Genomic DNA, 16,190 nt, shown 5'->3' with positions numbered 1-16,190 from the left:
TCTGAGCGACTGTCAGGGCTGCTTTGTTTCCAAACAAGCAGCGTTTTGCCTCGTTCTCTCTCCTCATTTGTCAGCCCACTGCCCAAATCCCTGCCGAATGCTGCGAGCTGCTGGGTCAATGCTCTTTGACAGCGCAATCCTACAGGCTCACTGCGCGATGACAGGAGACAGGCACCGCTTGGAGGTGTTCTTGCTTGAACATCCTGGGGGTGTTCTCACTTGAACGTGCCTGCCTTCCCTGCTATGGGGCGATGGGGGAGTCCGCCCAGGTACTCCTCTCACATGGATTGAACTGCTCACAGCTCAGTCCAGCGCCATCAGCCTTAAAATAAACTTCTAAAACGCTTAAACCACTCATTGCACTTTTCCGGGTGCTCACCACAGCACAGATCACGGACGCACGTAAGCAAAGAGGCTTTAGGTCTTTAGGTAGTTATTTATTGTTAGTGACTGGCTGCGTCAGCCTCAACGTGCCGCTACACAGGCGTCCCCTCGCACTGCGCCTGTTTCTCCTTTGCAGCTCTCGCTCTTGCTTGCCACTCTCTTCTCTGCTTTAGCCTCTCTGGTGCTTTCAGCTTCCGCACCTCCTCAAAAACCTGCGGGAGGAGCATAAGGAGGTGAGAGAAGGGGAGAGACAAAGCTGCCTGCTGCTGAGCAGAGCTCCTCACTGCTGCACGCAGCACAGATCCAAGTTCCTGCAGCAGAGGCCAGGAGGCACGCTGCGCAGCAAGATCAACTCCTTCCCCTGTGCTTCCTCCGGGACTCCAGACAGCCCTGTTTTCAGGGTACCATTTGGAGGTATTCCGTTACAGCTACCCAGTCTTTTGGTTATACTTGCATTGGACTGAAATTTAGTATTTAGAGACTGAAGGCATGTCTAGCTTTTTGGTTCTGCTCGGTTATACTGACTGCACACAGCAGTTACACCAACGTACTGAGCGCAAATGAGAGTAGACAGTGGGCATACCCACATTTCTGTTCCAAAGCTGTCATCAACTTTGTCTCACATATTAGTCCCCATACCAGGCTTTGAAAAAAAGCTGGTTTGAATCATACATTTCTGAGCAAACTAGTAGCACACTCTGAAGTTCTCAAGCACAGCACGCGTGTCACTGCCCACTACACAACTGTCTTTCATGGAGCTCTTTGCTGAGCTTATGCATTTCTCTACAGACATTATCACTGTCTCCTCAAATTCAAAGCATGGATTAAAAGGATTTACCTATCAGTCTTTTCTAACTGTCTTAATTGTGCCCTTCTATAAAGAGATTTTTTTTCTACTCCAGCTACGTGGCGCTCTCTCCAGATTGCTCCATACCTTGCGGCAGAAAGCCTTCTTCACAAGCCAGCGCTTGGTGATCCTTCTGCGGTGGAGAGGGGGTAGAGTGTACTGGATATTCAACTGCTTGCAGGTGTTTTCAAAGGCATCATAGCGGACACGGCGAAGATATGCAAGTAGTTTCTTCCGGCAATCTATAGCCATCAGCATGCACCGACGGTTTCTTTTATCCTGCAAAAGACTTAGCTGTTCACTAGATTGCAGACAGATTATACTTCCATTCCAATAAATTACTTAGAATAGACCAGATTATGGCTGAAAGGAAACAATCAGGTTAAGGACAGTATCTTAGAACAACTTTTCTTGGCAGATACTGCAAGCACATTAGGTCACTGCAAGGAGATCCAAGAAGACTTAATTTACTTTTCACTTAAATTGCTTTCTTCATTCTGCGTCTGCACCTTCCTCCCCCAACCCTGAAGACTGTTTTCAATTTGTATGCAGTTTCAGGCGGTGGCAAAAGCTGCAACAGCTTGAAGGCAGAGGCTGTAGTGAAGGTCTACTAGCTAAAAACTCTTGCTTCTCCTGAAATATATTCTTCCAGAAATAACACAGAAGCATTTACCTTTGTTTTTCCAGAAATATAATGTGAAAATCAAATGTGACTTGGCTCTATCTGACCGTTTGGGTTGTTCTTTGGAAGAGAATATGTGTAGCTTGAGCCGTGCCATTCAGGGCAATCTCCTATGGGAGAAATTTCCCTACCCTATACAAGCAATTTGTGTAAAAACAAGGCTTCATCCAAGTAATTTCAAAAAGTCTCTTCTGCTGAAACATTTGGTACAACTTCTGGCTTCTTCTAAAACGTGAATTCTTTTCTGTTTTACCCTTCAAGCTTTTATGATTAACAAATAATTATGCATTTTTTTCAAATGCAGTTGATTAATCCATTTCCCACCTTTTGCACTGCATAAAGAATCTTTAATATTTCTTGTTCATAAACTCATAGTTGTGATGTTTCAAATTTGGGCTCTGAACCCAGGTAGGTTTAGGTAGGAAAGTGGTCATTACGACATTAACACAGTCCTGTTCGCTCAACATTTCCATAGGCAGAACAAAGAGAGAATGCAGCTGCTGAAGAGGTAACATTAATTACATTGAAAACTAAGTGGTGAAGCCACAGCTGCAGCTAGGATAAATTTAGCTAAACTCCGTTCAAAGGTATCTGCTCAGCCATTTCCACCAATCCAGTAACAAAAAAGAACACACTCCACATTTCAGTCGGTGAGAATGTAGCTGTGACTGAGCCAGCAGTTTCCCAGACTCACCACGAACAGTTATAACTATTTTATAAACCTTCTTAGGAAAGCCATAATCCCCAGAATTAAAATCCTTTTGTTCTAAACTGAGAGAACAACCTGAACAGCTGCTGTCTCAGATGTGTGGGCTCAGATTACTGATAGTTACCTTGGGATGCCTCTGCAAATGTTCCTCGTAAGTGCGTATCTTGGCAGTCAATATAGCAACTATAAAGAACAGACATAAGAAGCCATGTGAGAGCGGCAGCTTTCCAGGGTGAGACAGTATCATCTGCATTCCCTTCAAACTGCCAGCTGAGGACTGCTGTTCTTATGGGTACCCACTGCACCACAGCAAATATTACCACACGGCCCTCTGAGTAAGTGCAAAACAAACCACAAAATACAACCTACATAACCCGAGTCAGAACTATGACTATTATGAAGCTGCTTAATTAGAGCTTAAAATGTTAATAATAGATCGTATGAATTTATTTGTAAAATACCTCTTGCACTCACTTAATTACTGGTGACTTTACATTCATTTCACTTCACTTGGTTTAAGCTTTGGAGGAAGAGAGACAAATTAAGAGGTTCTTTCTAAGAGCAGCAGCCAGCTCTTTGTGATTTCAGGCTTTGCAGAAAGGTACTGGTGGCATCCTGAGAAACTGAAGGTCTTTACTGCTGATAAAGGAGTGCATCTTGGTCAATGTCAGCATGGCCTTCATCTGGCCTACACTGTGCTTCAGCCAGAGCTCTCCGATGCAGAGGGAAATCTGGGTTCCATGGCTAAATCTAGTAGTTCATTTTGGTGATGAATGCAGTGTAATGCTTCATGTCACATAAGCACTTCAAGCAGAATAATGCACATGCTACCTTTGGAGGGTGGATATGGAGTAGGAATTTGGAAAGCACCCTAGCAGACATCTGCCAGCAAGTGCATGCGCTGCCTCTGCAACGTTCCCAAACCCTCAACGGGTCCTCCAGGGCATACTGTGGGCTACCTGCCTCTCGGGTGCTCTCCTGAAGGAGATGCTCCTGATACAGGAAACTTGAAGGGCTGGGGTGGGAATAGCTGAATAAAAGCTGAGATATACCAGCTGCCAACAGTATCCTTCTACTTTTTTAACTTACCTTGCACCTCAAAGGAGCCATTGTCATTGGGAGACCTCCTGACCTTTTCCACCAGCTGCTGTGTCTTTATCTTCATCTTCTCCTTCTGTGGATAACAGAAAAGAGCTTTTCACTTTCTCAGGAACACTAAAGGTCTAAGACAGTCCAGCTCTCTTCCCAAATGCCCAGATAAAGGCTTTGTAATTAACAGCTTTACTCAGTGTCCATCACAAAATGTGTAAGCAGCGCTGCAAAAAAGGACCTGCTGCTTGCAGGACAGTGCTCAGACTTCAGCAGTGAAGCAGCACAAAAAGATCTCAGCAGAACACAGAATCACCACTGTTCAAACCAAGAGTCCAGGCACACCCTTCATCCCAAGATTACAGATGGGTGTTGAAGAAGCCCCGCTGCTCTCATGAATAGGAGAGAGAACCGAAGCTGATCTCACATGGCAGCAGCCTTTACTTTTCGCATTGTTTTAAGCTTAAGTGGTAAGCAGCGAGAAATCATAAGATCTTTGTGCTACCCTATGATTTGCTTACTTTTACTTTTTGTATGCCCAGAAAACAAAGTAATTTGGAGAACATCTGCTGTCCAGTGTATGACTTTCTAGAACACAGGCCAACTGTCAGCAGTAACATAACACAGCTCATCTCCCCTGTGATTGCCTAATATTTTCTTCTCTTGTTCTAGTATGCAATTATTATCATAAAGAAGACTGCATGATAAATTTTAAGAGCACACAAGACTTATCACTCTCATATATTTAATAGCCCCGGATTTGCAGTCATAAAGCAACACTTAAAAATAAAGTAAGGGAAGGGCATTTAACAATATAGACCAGTCTTACACAAATGTGCTCACTAAATCTTCTGAGTTTTTTTATGCAAGTAGAATGGAACTAACCTGGCTTGCCATTTCCAGTGACAACAGTCTTTTCACTACATCGTCAACACTGCAAGGAGATTTCAGATTAGTTTATAAGCTAGAAACGAAGTATATTTAATAACAAAAATCAGGTTAGGTTTTCAGAACATATTAACTTTTCTCAACTTTAATTTACTCTACAAATTTACAGCAACTCTCCTCCCCTCCCAAACCTGTCAGCCATAAACTGTTTCTTGCGTTCCTGTCGTGGTTTAACTCCAGCCAGCAACTAAGTACCACGCAGCCGTTCACTCACTTCCCCCATCCAGTGGGATGGGGGAGGAACTCGGGGAAAAAAGGTAAAACTTCTGGGTTGAGATAAGAACGATTTAATAGAGCAGAAAAGAAGAAATTATAATGATAATGATAACACTAATAAAATGACAACAGTAGTAATAAAAGGATTGGAATGTACAAATGATGCACAGGGCAATAGCTCACCACCCGCCGACCGACACCCCGCCAGTCCCCGAGCAACGATTCCCTGCCCCCCCCCACTTCCCAGTTCCTAAACTAGATGGGACGTCACATGGTATGGAATACACCGTTGGCCAGTTTGGGTCAGGTGCCTTGGTTGTGTCCTGTGCCAACTTCTTGTGCCCTGGCTGGCCATGAGAAGCTGAAAAATCCTTGACTATAGTCTAAACAATACTGAGCAACAACTGAAAACATCAGTGTTATCAACATTCTTCGCATGCTGAACTCAAAACATAGCACTGTACCAGCTACTAGGAAGATAGTTAACTCTATCCCAGCTGAAACCAGGACAGTTCCTAAGAAAAATCATGGCTGAGATTACAGAAGCATCAAGTAGTTTTACTGCTGTGGGAAGCACAGTTATTTCAAATGATGATGAAGTCTTATAAATTCCAAAAACATTATGTGCAAATAGGGTGCTGCAGATTAACCCCCAAGTAAGTGCACAATGACAAAATTATTAATTTTAAGACTGGCTCCTTCAAAGATCTGTGAAAGTCTCAGTTATGCCACTGGGGGCTCTCCATGCACCACACATAAGCAGTTCAAAGCACAAAAATGCTGAACTCCAGGTCCAAATTTCAGCAGCAGTCATTCATTTTGAGTTGTTTAACTACACATTGTCTAGCACCTGAGTTCAAGACAGGCACAGATTATTTCTAAGAAGATTATTTTTAGTATTTCAAGTTTATTTCTTTTTTCTGTGGATTACAAAGCCCACAGATGTGGGCAAAAAGCACTTAATCTTACATTAAGTAGACCAAACCCTGACATAACCCTAATCAGTGACTGCTTTTGCAAATTTGACTTTCAAAATGACTTTGCAATTTTTGTGCTAAATTGCACACCAGTGACCACAGAGCATTAATTACTTACTGAGCAGGTGACAGCTTCCACCTACTGTGGTTGTATGTGTGTGAGACAAAAATCTCTGAAGAGAATAGTCATTCCCTTTCCCTGTATCATACCTATTTATTATTGGGACATTGGCATAATCTTTCTTCAACATTGTGGGAGGAAGATCATCCAAATGGCTGGGGATGTCTACAAAGAGAAGATTAACATTTGAGGAAGAGCAGTACAAAGTCAGAGCTCTGAACATGCTTGCAAACTAGATCAGAGGAAACAAGTTGCAAAGAAAGTAGACTGTACGCCCCAAACAAGAAGGAAGAACTTAAGAGATGAAGCTGAGATGGCAAGAACTGAGTGAATAAAATTGGGTCCAGTCTCTTGCCTTCAGCACTCTGGATTTACAACATGTCGTATAGTCTACCAAGATCACTGATCTCTTGCTGATGACAATTGCTAATTTCCCACACATTCATGAACTGCTGAATTTTCTGGGTAACTTTTGAGCTTGCAAGGAATTATTTCTAGAACCACAAAACCACAAAAAAGTTTACAAAGGGACCTTATGAAGTTTCTAGTCCAATCTCCCCTTTAAAGTGGGACCATCATCATTTCTTTGTCTAGCAAAGCCTTGAAAACCCCTGAGGATATTCCACAGCCCCTCTGTGAAGCGTGTCCCCACACTGCACTGTCTTCCCAGTGAATCTCTTTTCCTTTTGTATCCAGCTGGAACATCTCTGAGCTGCTATTTGGGACCACTGCCCCTCATTATATCGTTTGGTGCTACCAAGAAGAGTCTGGCTCCCTCACCCTTGTAATTACGCATCAAGAAGCTGCAGGATTGCAGAATCCTGTAACAGGGATTATATTTTCTCTCTCTTCTCGTGATGAGCTCTGCATCTTTAAAGTGAAAACCACTAACTTCTCCAAATACCCTCCTTTCCTGCAGCATTAGGGTACAACTCTGATAATGTCAACAGTAGAACGTTTTGCCACGTGGTCCCATTAATCCCAACGTACCTTTTCTTTTTCTTCTCACAGGTCTGGCATAACATCTGGCTGTCTGAATAAAGGGACTGCAAGCTTGATAGAAGAAAACAAAGATTTATCAGACTTGTGTGCACTTTTTTAGCTTTGTACACATTAAATACTGCTCAGTCTGTACTAGAAAGCTGGTCAGAGTACTTAGACTCCAAGGTGATCAGTGGCTTGCCAGGTCTTTTGTCCCAAAGGAGCGTGGAACAGTTCAGCGTGGTTCTTATGCAGGTGCTGAAATAAATAGGCAAAGCTGTGCTGCTTCGGAGTGATCAGAACCCAAAAGGTGAGCAGAACAGGGCAGCAGGAAGAGATTACAGACACTGAGCAGAGAGCGCGAGGGCTCCCCAGCTGAACTGTGTTCATTTAGAGGGTTTAAACTGATGAACTAATTCAAGTAATTTCACGTGTGAGTTAGATGGGCTGCTCTGGACTATCCCAGTGCCAGGGCGCAGAGGCAGTGAGACCAAGAGACAACCTTTGACTGGCACAGCTTAGTACAGATGAGAATATTCATCAGCTAGCCTGAACTGAGCCGTTCTTTGACCTTTCAAGAACAAGCTCCTCCAACCGCTCTTTCGAGGCCCCTGCTACCAGAATCGATAGCTGCGTCAGATTATTCACCCGTGCCTCAAACATGTCTTCAGGTACAGGCTTTGCCAGTCCACGTACCCGCCTGCAAACGGAACCGTCCGAGAAGCAGGCGAGCTCTGCTCTGGGTCCGCGAGGCACCAGAACCGCGCACAGGCTGTCGGCACAGGCGTCGAGCGCAGGCCTCGGTGCCCCGTCCCACGCTTACCATGCGGTAACGGCGCCTGCAGAAACCAGGCCAGGGCTCCAGCCCGCATCCTTGGCCCGGCTCACAGCAGATCTCCGGCCCGGGAGCGGCCCCAGCCGGTCCCCGCCATGCACAGGGTCCGCGGGCAGCCCCCCGCCCTACCCCGCTACCTTGAGGGACACCCCGGGGTCCTGCCCGCGCCCTGCCTCCCCAGCAGGGCCCCATGTCGTCCCCCCCAGGGGCACCGAGCCCCCGTCCCCTCTCAGCGCCGCCCCAGGCCACCCCCGACCCCAGGCCGCCCGCCCCGGCCTCCTCTTCCTTCGCCGGGCCCCCGCTTCCCCTTCCACCCTCCCTCCCAGCTGCCTGTTTAGTGCGGCCGAGCTCCCCGAGCGCCTCACCGGCCCCGTCGCCGCCGCGGGCGCTCCCCAGGACGGCGGCCCCGCCGCGGACCGGCCCCGCCAGGCAGCGGCCTAGCACCGTCCGCAGCGCCAGCATAGCCCTCCGCTCACAGCCCGGCTGCCACGGGCGCCGCCATCTTGCCCAGGCGCGGCGGACCGAGCACCGAGGGCGGGAGAAAGGGCCGAGCGCCGAGCGCGTCGATGGGCGGAGCGCCCCCTCCCGCCGCCATCACGCTCCGTCGTGTCCCCCCCCCAGCCACCATCACCGATCGCCCCGGGCTCGTCTCCGCCGCAGAGGCGTCCCGGGCCGTTTTCAGCACGTCCCTGTTTATTGCGAGAGGGGACAGGAGGGGCGGGAGGGGACGCACACAGCACCAGCGGAGGGAGCCGGGCCCCTCGTTGTGGAGGGTGCCCCTAGGCCTAGGCCCGGCCCAGGCCACCCGCAGGCCCCGGGGCTGGGCCCGTTACTGCTGCCCCGGTCCCCGGCACTAAAACGCCCGGCAGTCGTGGAGCTCCTCGGCCCCGCCGATGCGGAGGCCCTGCAGCAGAGGGAAGGTGGCGGGCAGTTCCTCGGAGCAACCCCCGTCCCCGGGGCAGCCGTGAGGGGGGGCCCCGTGGAACCACAGGTTCTCGTAGGGCTTGGGGCTGGGGCTGGGGTCGAGGAGCAGGGGCTGAGTGGAGTTGGAGCGCAGGTAGAGGCGAGGCGGGGCGTGCTGCTGGCCCTTGTACCCGTCGCCCACCACCTGTGCGTACTGGACGGTCTCCCTGCTCCCGCCGAGGCCCTGGCACGGCTCCGCTGCCGCCCGGCCGCGGCCCGGTGTGCCGGGTCCCTCCTGCCGCACGTAGGGCTGGGGCACGGTGGGGAAGGTGCCGGCAGTTTCGGCGGAGGGCTCCTTGCCCCAGGGGGACGGCTGCTTCCCCGCCGCCCTTTCGAGCACTGCGACGGTAGAAATGGTCGCCAGGCCAGGCTCCCTCACGCCGGGGAGCTGCAGAGGCTCCTGGAGAAATGGCATGGAGTCACGGCCTGTTTGCAGGGTGCAGCCCCTCCTCTGCCCCCCTCTTCCCAGCACCGCGGGAGGGAAGCTCCCTGCACCCCGGCTCCCCATCCCAGCATGACCTCGCGCCCCGGGTGCCGTGCCCTCCATGCCGAGCGGTGCCTGGGTGGGGAGCGGGGGACTGCGGGGTGCAGCCATCCAGCTCTCACCTGCTGGAGCTCTGCCGGCACCCACTTGCCCAGGCTGCTGTTGGCGGGGTCGGGGACGCTGGGCCAGAACTGCTGCTTCACCCTGGTGGTCACAGGATGAGGGGACTCAGCGAGGGGCCGTGAAACCGGCAGCCTTGGGGCTGGCCTTGCTCCCGCCAAGCTTGCAGCGGGACGCTGCCGCTCCCCACATCCGTCCCGTCCCTCCAGCAGCCGGGCTGCGGCCAGGGCCACCGCAGCCTCTGGGGACAGGGACTCCCAGGGCAGCCCAGCCCAGTGCAGGGCTGGTCCAGCCCACGATGGCTCTCAGAACTCACCGCCCATTCTTCTGGAAGCAGATGAGCAGAAGTATAAGCAAGACAAAGATCAGCCCCAGGGTCAGGAAGAGGAACTGGATTTCGATGTCGTCTGGAAAGCGGGCAGGGGAGAGGGTCAGAGAGGGAACCACAGTGAGATGCCTCCAGCCATGCTGTGCCGTGAGGCTGGGGCAGGACCTGGGGTCTGCGGGTCCCCTCCTGTCCCCACACCCCCCTCCAGGTGGCTGCACCCCCTCACCTAGCACCATGGTCACCAGGGTCAGGCTGGTGCCATTGGTGCTGCCGGCGGCCGTGGATGCCATGATGTGCACTTTGTACAGGGTTGATGGCTTCAGCTTCCGGATGACAAAGGAGCTGAGAGAGGGGTTCACGGTGGCACCTAGGGAAATGGGGGCTGTTGGCACAGCGGGGGCTGCTCGGCAGGTGCCCCTCACGTGCACAGCCCCTTGGGTCTCTGCTGGCAGGGGGTCCCATATGGGACCTGCACACATGCCCCAACCCTCTCTGACGAGGGCATGGAGTCTGCTGATGTCCCCACCCAACACATCGAGGTGGGATGGAGGGCAGGGCTGGCGGTGATGCCGGCAGGACTCACTGGACACTTCTGCGGTGCTGTTGGCCAAGAAGATGGTGTAGCTGGTGATAAAGCCGTTCTGCATCTCAACTGGCACTGGGTCCCAGCACAGCTCAGCGTCAGACTTGCTGATGCTCTTCAGGTGGAGCTTCGGGGCGTAGGACGGTGCTGAAACAGAGCCGGACAAGCGTCCAGGCGCTGTGCAGAGCCACTGTCTCGGGGTGGGGGACGTGCAGGGGGGACGCATTGAGTGGTAAGTCCCACTCCCGAGGTGTGGGTGTCAGGGCCTGCCCCGTGCTGTGCCCCCGTGGGGCTCGGTCCAGCTGACAGCACCTTTAGAGATGAGCCAAGATCCAGCCCAGCAGGCTGAGCTCTTCTGCACAGCCCCTGAATTAGGGGTGCATGGTGGGAAGGCTGGCTCTCCTTTTTGAAAGGCAAAGGCTTGGTGGTGCAGGGTGAGCCCGCCGGGGCCCCGAGGGCAGCTGCTGGGAGCACACGTACCCTTCTGCTTGGAGTAGGCTGCGGTGTGGACGGGCACCCCTATGGCGTCCTTATAGAGGGGGTACACCGAGATGTTGTACCGCTGGAAAGGCTCAATGCTGTCTGCAACAGAGACCAGAGGGGGGGCCAGGGGTTTGGGGCTCTGGCTGCCAAGAGCCCCTGGCTGCCCTGTGCCTGCCCACAGCACCAGCCCGCTTGCCCTGTGCCGTACCGCGGGAGTGGGTGCAGGGGAAGGAGGGAGGGTGTGGAGCGGGCTTTTGGGGCAGGATTTGGCCCTGGGGCAGTCAGGAGGGGTGCCAGATCCCCCACCCAGCTGACCAGGAGGGCAGGGCCCCCCCGGCAGCCCCCGGCTTACCCCGGATGAGGACTGCGGTGGTGGCCCCGTCACGCTCCATCTGCCAGCAGGCACTGCAGCGACCGGGCTCCGAGGACACCCGCTGCCACTCCAGGACGTAGGCAGCCACCGGGGTTGGCGGTGCCTCCCAGCGCACCCAGAGGCTGCGCTCGCCCCTGGGCACGGCCCGGAGCCCAGCCAGGGGCTGACCTGCATGGGGACAACCAGCCAGGATGACAGGAGAGGGGAGCATCCCTGCTGCATCGCCCCCCTGTGCCCCCCAGCCTGGATCCTGCCCTGCTTGGGAGCCCCCCAGTTGCACACCCAGGGAGGTGTCTCCCCCGCAGTGGGGCAATGGAGCGGCACCCAGTTTGAGAGCTTGTGGAGCTGCTGAGGTGGTGGTGGTGGTGGGGGGGGGTACAGAGCCCCAGGGGGGCATGTGGAGGTTTCGGACCGTGGGAAGTTTGCACTGTCCTCACCTTTCCTCTCCAGGAGGATGACCTCGGTCGGTGCCGACTCGCCGGCAGCGTTGTAGGCTGACAGATAGACCCTCCTGGTCCCCACTGGCGCGGAGAAGTTGCACTGGGTGTGGGTGGTGTTGCAGACAGTGGGGGGGTCCCTGCCCCTCTTCCTGGGGCTCAGGGTGACGCAGTACCCCAGCACTCGCCCGTTCGCCTCCCGCGGCCGTGGTGCCTGGGCGCAGGCAGGGTGTGCGGGGATGTTTGGTCCCCGTGGGGATGCTCGGTCCCCACAGGGATGCTCAGTCCCCAGGGCGATGCCCCAGCAGCCCCCCCACCCCCACCGCCCACCTGTACTCACCTTCCAGCGCAGCTGCACCTCCAGCCACCTGCCTGCCCCGGCCGGCCGAGCGCTCCACCACGCATCCAGCTTCCCCGTGGGGGCTGCAACAGCAGAAAGGTGGCCAGGGAGCTGAGAGGGGTGATACGTGTGGCCGTGCCACCGCGGCTGTGCTGCCTGGCCAGGCAGAGGGGACCCCCCCCAGTGACTCCGCACCCACCTTTCTCGTGGGTGGTGTAGTTCCTGCCCGGGCTCCACTCGCTCCAGTAGCCCCGTGCCGAGCTCCGCCGGCACCGCATCTGGAAGCGGTACTGCGTGCCGAAGAGGAAGCCACAGTGCTGCATGTTGCCGGCCTGGCCAACGATGCCAGTGACCTGGTGGCAGCCGAAGCGAGGGCTGTGCTGGCTCCCGCCTCGAGCAGGGCAGAGCTCGGAGCGGAGGGAAGGATCCTGGCTCCTGCTTGCTCACCCTCCCCGGTCCTGCTGCCCCGGCAGCACTCACCACAGCCCAGGCAGAGTCCTCTGGTGCCCGGTAGCGCAGCTCGCACTGCAGCTCCATGTGTGCGTTGCTCCGCGTCACTTCCCAGGCCAGGGCGATGCAGTCGGTCTGGAAGGGGATGGACTGGATGCTCTGCAGGGCTGGGGGGTCCAGCTTGGCTGGAGGAAGAGCAGAGGAGGGAGCTGGAGAGGTGCTGCAGCAGGCAGTGCGTGGGGCCACCGCCTCGCATGCGGCCGCTTTTGTTAGTGCTGCAAGCTGCAGCCAGAGTGCTGGCCTGCCCAAGACAAGGGATGGGGAGAAACCACCCCTAAACATTTAAGAGAATGGCTTGTGGCAGGGACTGGTGTGTGCCCCTGCCCAGGACACGGGGCGATGCTTGGGAGCACAGTGCCAGCATTGCTCTGCAGCCTGGGCTCTGGGTGGTGTTAATGCCTACGCTGGGAAAACAGATCCCGCAAGACCTGGGGTCTGGTACACGGCCAGGAAAGCCGCACTTTTGGGTCTGCCCTGGGGCAAGAGCCCAGCACGGCCGTGGGAGGGCTCAGCTGGTTCATGGGCAGCCCTTCCGTGGGTCCAGAGCAGGGAGGATGAGTCGCACCATCTGGGAAGATTCCTTTTATAAATAGTTTATAGGAGCTGGATATATTATTAATAGACCTCCTGAATAAATGGGTAATCAATTGCTGGAGACAGTTGTAGAGTGCAGCAGGTCAACTGATGGCTCATAACCCACTGGCACACGCTGTTCAGTCTGTAATGCAGCTTTGGCACCTATTCATCCCAGCAAGCCATTTATCATAGGAACCTGCCCATAAAATATGACCTAAAAGCCCAATGTGCTTTAATGGCACTCTAATACCCCTCTCACTGCTGATGAGCTTCCCTGGCCCCTGACCTCCGCGAGAAGTGGGCGGCTCTGGCTGTCACTCACCGACGTCCATGGGGTCGATGCAGAGATGCTCTGACTCGGTTGTGCCGAGGGCATTTGTGGCGGACACCCAGATCTCCATTTGCCGGTAGAGCTGGAGCAGCCGGCGTGGCACCGTGCAGCGGCTGTGGCCGCCTTGTGGGGTGCAGCCTGTCACCGCCTGGGCTCTGCTTCTGCGGCAGCGAGAGGAGTGGGCTCGGGGGTCCCTCCGGCAGAGGATGAGGCTTGCCATGTCATTGGGGGGGGGGGGGGGGGGCAGGAGAAGTGGCCACACGCCAGACACCGTATCACCCCCCGAGGCTTACCCGGCACACTTCAGTGCGACGCTGGTGGGGAGGTGGCTGTTGGCTCCCTGCTCCCACTGGCACGTCAGCCCGTAATTGCTGAGGTCCAGGATGCAGCTGAGGTTGAAGGGCTTTGCAGGCGGGTCTGGAGAGAGTGGCCACGGAAAAGCCTGAGCGAAGCGCCCATCCCAGCTGCGGAGGAGCTGCTGCCCCCTCCGTGCCAGGTTGCACAGAGCCCCGCTGCCACGCCGCCGCTCCCCAAACCTCCCCTGCCCTGCAGCCTGCCCTCTGGGCACCAGTGCACCGGGATGTAGCTGTGCACAGCCCCAAAACAGCCTCCATCAGCCATCAGCCCTGGCTGCTCCTCCTGCCCCAGCGGTTTTGCCCGGCTCAGCCGGGGCAGACACGTGTCTCAGAGAGGAGATGTGCAAACCCCGGTGCCAGGTTGCACGTCTGTGAAGCGCACACGCGGGTGACCCATGGTGGCAGCAGACTTACAACCCGCCCTGATCTCGGCCATGCCGATGCGCTGCTTGGTCCCGTTCCACTCCACCCAGCACCACAGCTTGGCCTGCGTGCGGTTGAACTGGGGCAGGGTGAGGTTGGACACCTCCGTGCCCTCTGGGCCCTGGTGCTGGCTCCCGGCCACGGGCTCGTTGTCCAGCATCCAGGTAATCCGGACCTTCCCCTGCTCCAAGCCGCGGCACAGCTCGCTCCGGATGGTGCAGGACGCCGTGACGGCCGAACCCAGGGGCACAACGGGTGAGCCCACGGCCACCGACGCACAGCCCAGGGTCCCTGCAGGCAGGAAAAAAACCGCATCACATCCAAGGCACGGCCGTGACGAAGCCATCTCAGCTCCTCGGCGCCCAGGCAGGACAGAGGGACGAGCACCTCTTCCCTTAGACGGGCCCCCCAGCCGCTGGAGAGGAAGAGCCGGGCGTTGGGCAAGCCTGCCGGCACATGCCAGGCCCCATCCTGCCAGCGCCCGCCGTGCCGCCGACGCTCCTGCCCGCCCGCAGCGGTCCTACGTGCCACGGCCCCAGCCAGTCGGGACGGGCGCTGGGTACATGGGAGCGGCGCGGGGCACACGGCTGCGGGACGGGACCGGTCCCACTCACCGCCTGGCCGGAGGAGCAGGAGCAGGGAGAGCCGCAGCAGGAAGGGTGTCCCGGCACCGCGCCTGGCCATGGTCTCCTGCGTGGCTTTGGCATCACCTGGAACGGAGAGAGCGGCTTGTCCTGGCGGGTGGGGAAGGGGCTGGGGACGAAGCGGGCTGGAGGAGCCATGGCTGCCAGCGTCACCGACGCTTCCTGGAGCAAAATGTCCTTTTGCCGTCAGACGCAGCCTCTCCCCCGAAGCCTTTCTGCAGCGCTGACACCTCCGCCCCCGTGCTTGGCAGCCCACGCTGCGGCAGGTGCCGGCGTGGAAAAGCGCACCGGTGAGGTGATCTGGCGGGGGCCCCTCCGGCACAGCCTGCCACCGGCTCTCGGCCCCGCGCACCCTGATCCTGGGGTGCAACGCCCCATGCCTGGCCGCAGGCACCGGCTGATTTTATCTCAGGTATCTTCAGCCTCTGGTGGGCAGAGATTTGCGGTTTCAGGGAGGGTTAGCGCTGGGGCTTGGGGCGGCAGAGCTGATAAGCTGAAAGAGGGAAACGAATGAACGACGGCAGCGCAGCGGGGCTGGCCAGAGCGGTGGGGTCCTGCCTGCACCCCCTCCCCTGTGTCGTCACCCCCTCCCCTGTGTCACCCCCTTGCCTGGTGCTGGGAATGGCCCTGGGAGCGGCGGCTGCCTCTGCCCCTGCCCGGCCACCGACTCATCCTCTGCCCTCGGCTGGTCCCGGCCATGTCCTTGGTGGTGCCGGGCACTTGCCCCAGGAGGGGCTGCCCACCCTGTGCCCAGCTCTGGGTGCCCACAGCTCCTCTCTCCTCCCCAAGCTGCCATCCAGAGGCAGATGAGGGACTGGAGCGTGGGAAATGGGGGAGCAGCCACCCCCGAGCACCCAGCACATGTGGCTGTCCCAGGCAGGGGACACGGCGGAGCAGCCTGCGCAGCCACAGACAAGGTGCTCAGCCAGACCCGGGCGCTGCACAACCCATCCCTACCTCACCGCCATCCCTACCTTGCCTCCATCTCTACTTCTCCTCCACGCCTGGTCCGTCCGGCTGCCGCTCACTGCCTGCTCCGAGCGCCGGCCTCCGGCTCCCGGCAGCTCGCCGTGCTCAGCCCGTTTGCTAACATGCTGCTTTCACCGTTAGTTCCTCAAAACCAGTGCCGTTAATTGCTGTGACTCTCTGAAGAAGGTGATTGCAAAACACTTCCCTGAAGGCTGCGACTGCCTCACTCTCTGCAGGAAGGAAAGCCCAGCGGCACGCACACATCCAGCAGCGGGGAGCAGCACCCGGCCTCGCCTCCCACCCTGCCTGCTCCAGCAGCCAGGACGCGGCGCAGCCGGGACGCGGCACAGATGGGTCCTTTCTGCGACTCCCCTGGGACCACGGGGCTGAGCTGGGGGACAGGGCAGGGGGACACGGGCTGGGGGACATGGGACACAGAGGGCAGGAGGCAAACCTAGCGTGGTGCCGCCTGGGTGCAGCT

The 16,190-nt window shown here is 56.2% G+C and overlaps 2 protein-coding genes across 3 annotated transcripts; both read right to left on the bottom strand.

The window, feature by feature from the left end:
• Positions 1-416: 416 nt before the first annotated feature.
• On the bottom strand, positions 417-8,354 carry MRPS15 (mitochondrial ribosomal protein S15). Its single transcript, XM_049820065.1, has 8 exons — positions 8,155-8,354; positions 6,964-7,026; positions 6,063-6,138; positions 4,597-4,645; positions 3,712-3,796; positions 2,747-2,805; positions 1,319-1,510; positions 417-596 (listed from the first exon to the last, which is right to left on the bottom strand). Exons 1-8 carry the CDS (start codon positions 8,249-8,251, stop codon positions 477-479), a joined length of 741 nt encoding a protein of 246 aa, XP_049676022.1. The 5' UTR covers positions 8,252-8,354; the 3' UTR covers positions 417-476.
• Positions 8,355-8,462: 108 nt separating this feature from the next.
• CSF3R (colony stimulating factor 3 receptor) lies at positions 8,463-15,833 on the bottom strand. Of its 2 annotated transcripts, none has more exons than XM_049820060.1 (16): positions 15,715-15,833; positions 14,711-14,806; positions 14,088-14,387; positions 13,611-13,734; positions 13,309-13,478; positions 12,381-12,535; positions 12,100-12,190; positions 11,901-11,983; positions 11,561-11,774; positions 11,103-11,291; positions 10,748-10,849; positions 10,268-10,414; positions 9,911-10,051; positions 9,673-9,763; positions 9,359-9,440; positions 8,463-9,152 (listed from the first exon to the last, which is right to left on the bottom strand). In XM_049820060.1, the coding sequence occupies exons 2-16, from the start codon at positions 14,778-14,780 to the stop codon at positions 8,643-8,645; spliced, it is 2,469 nt and encodes an 822-aa protein (XP_049676017.1). In that variant the 5' UTR covers positions 14,781-14,806; positions 15,715-15,833; the 3' UTR covers positions 8,463-8,642. The 2 variants fall into 2 exon arrangements, with proteins under 2 accessions (XP_049676017.1, XP_049676015.1); XM_049820058.1 differs by having other exon boundaries at positions 12,100-12,253; positions 15,715-15,832.
• Positions 15,834-16,190: the final 357 nt, after the last annotated feature.

Source organism: Accipiter gentilis, chromosome 17, assembly GCF_929443795.1.
Source record: "Accipiter gentilis chromosome 17, bAccGen1.1, whole genome shotgun sequence".
Taxonomy (NCBI): domain Eukaryota; kingdom Metazoa; phylum Chordata; class Aves; order Accipitriformes; family Accipitridae; genus Astur; species Astur gentilis.
Note: the sequence above shows the minus strand (reverse complement) of the source record. Positions and strands in the feature narration are given on the sequence as shown.

Bases quoted from the DNA above. Each gene is read 5' to 3' on its own strand.
- MRPS15 (XM_049820065.1), bottom strand. From the start codon at position 8,251: ATGCTGGCGCTGCGGACGGTGCTAGGCCGCTGCCTGGCGGGGCCGGTC. The intron at 1,511-2,746 runs GTAACTATCAGT...AGTCTTTTGCAG, and splicing joins ATTTGCAGAGGCATCCCAAG to GATAAAAGAAACCGTCGGTG. The intron at 597-1,318 runs GTATGGAGCAAT...CTCCTCCCGCAG, and splicing joins AGAAGGCTTTCTGCCGCAAG to GTTTTTGAGGAGGTGCGGAA.
- CSF3R (XM_049820058.1), bottom strand. From the start codon at position 14,780: ATGGCCAGGCGCGGTGCCGGGACACCCTTCCTGCTGCGGCTCTCCCTG. The intron at 10,052-10,267 runs GTGAGTCCTGCC...CCATTTCCCTAG, and splicing joins CAGCACCGCAGAAGTGTCCA to GTGCCACCGTGAACCCCTCT. The intron at 9,153-9,358 runs GTGAGAGCTGGA...CCATTTCTCCAG, and splicing joins TGCCGGCAGAGCTCCAGCAG to GAGCCTCTGCAGCTCCCCGG.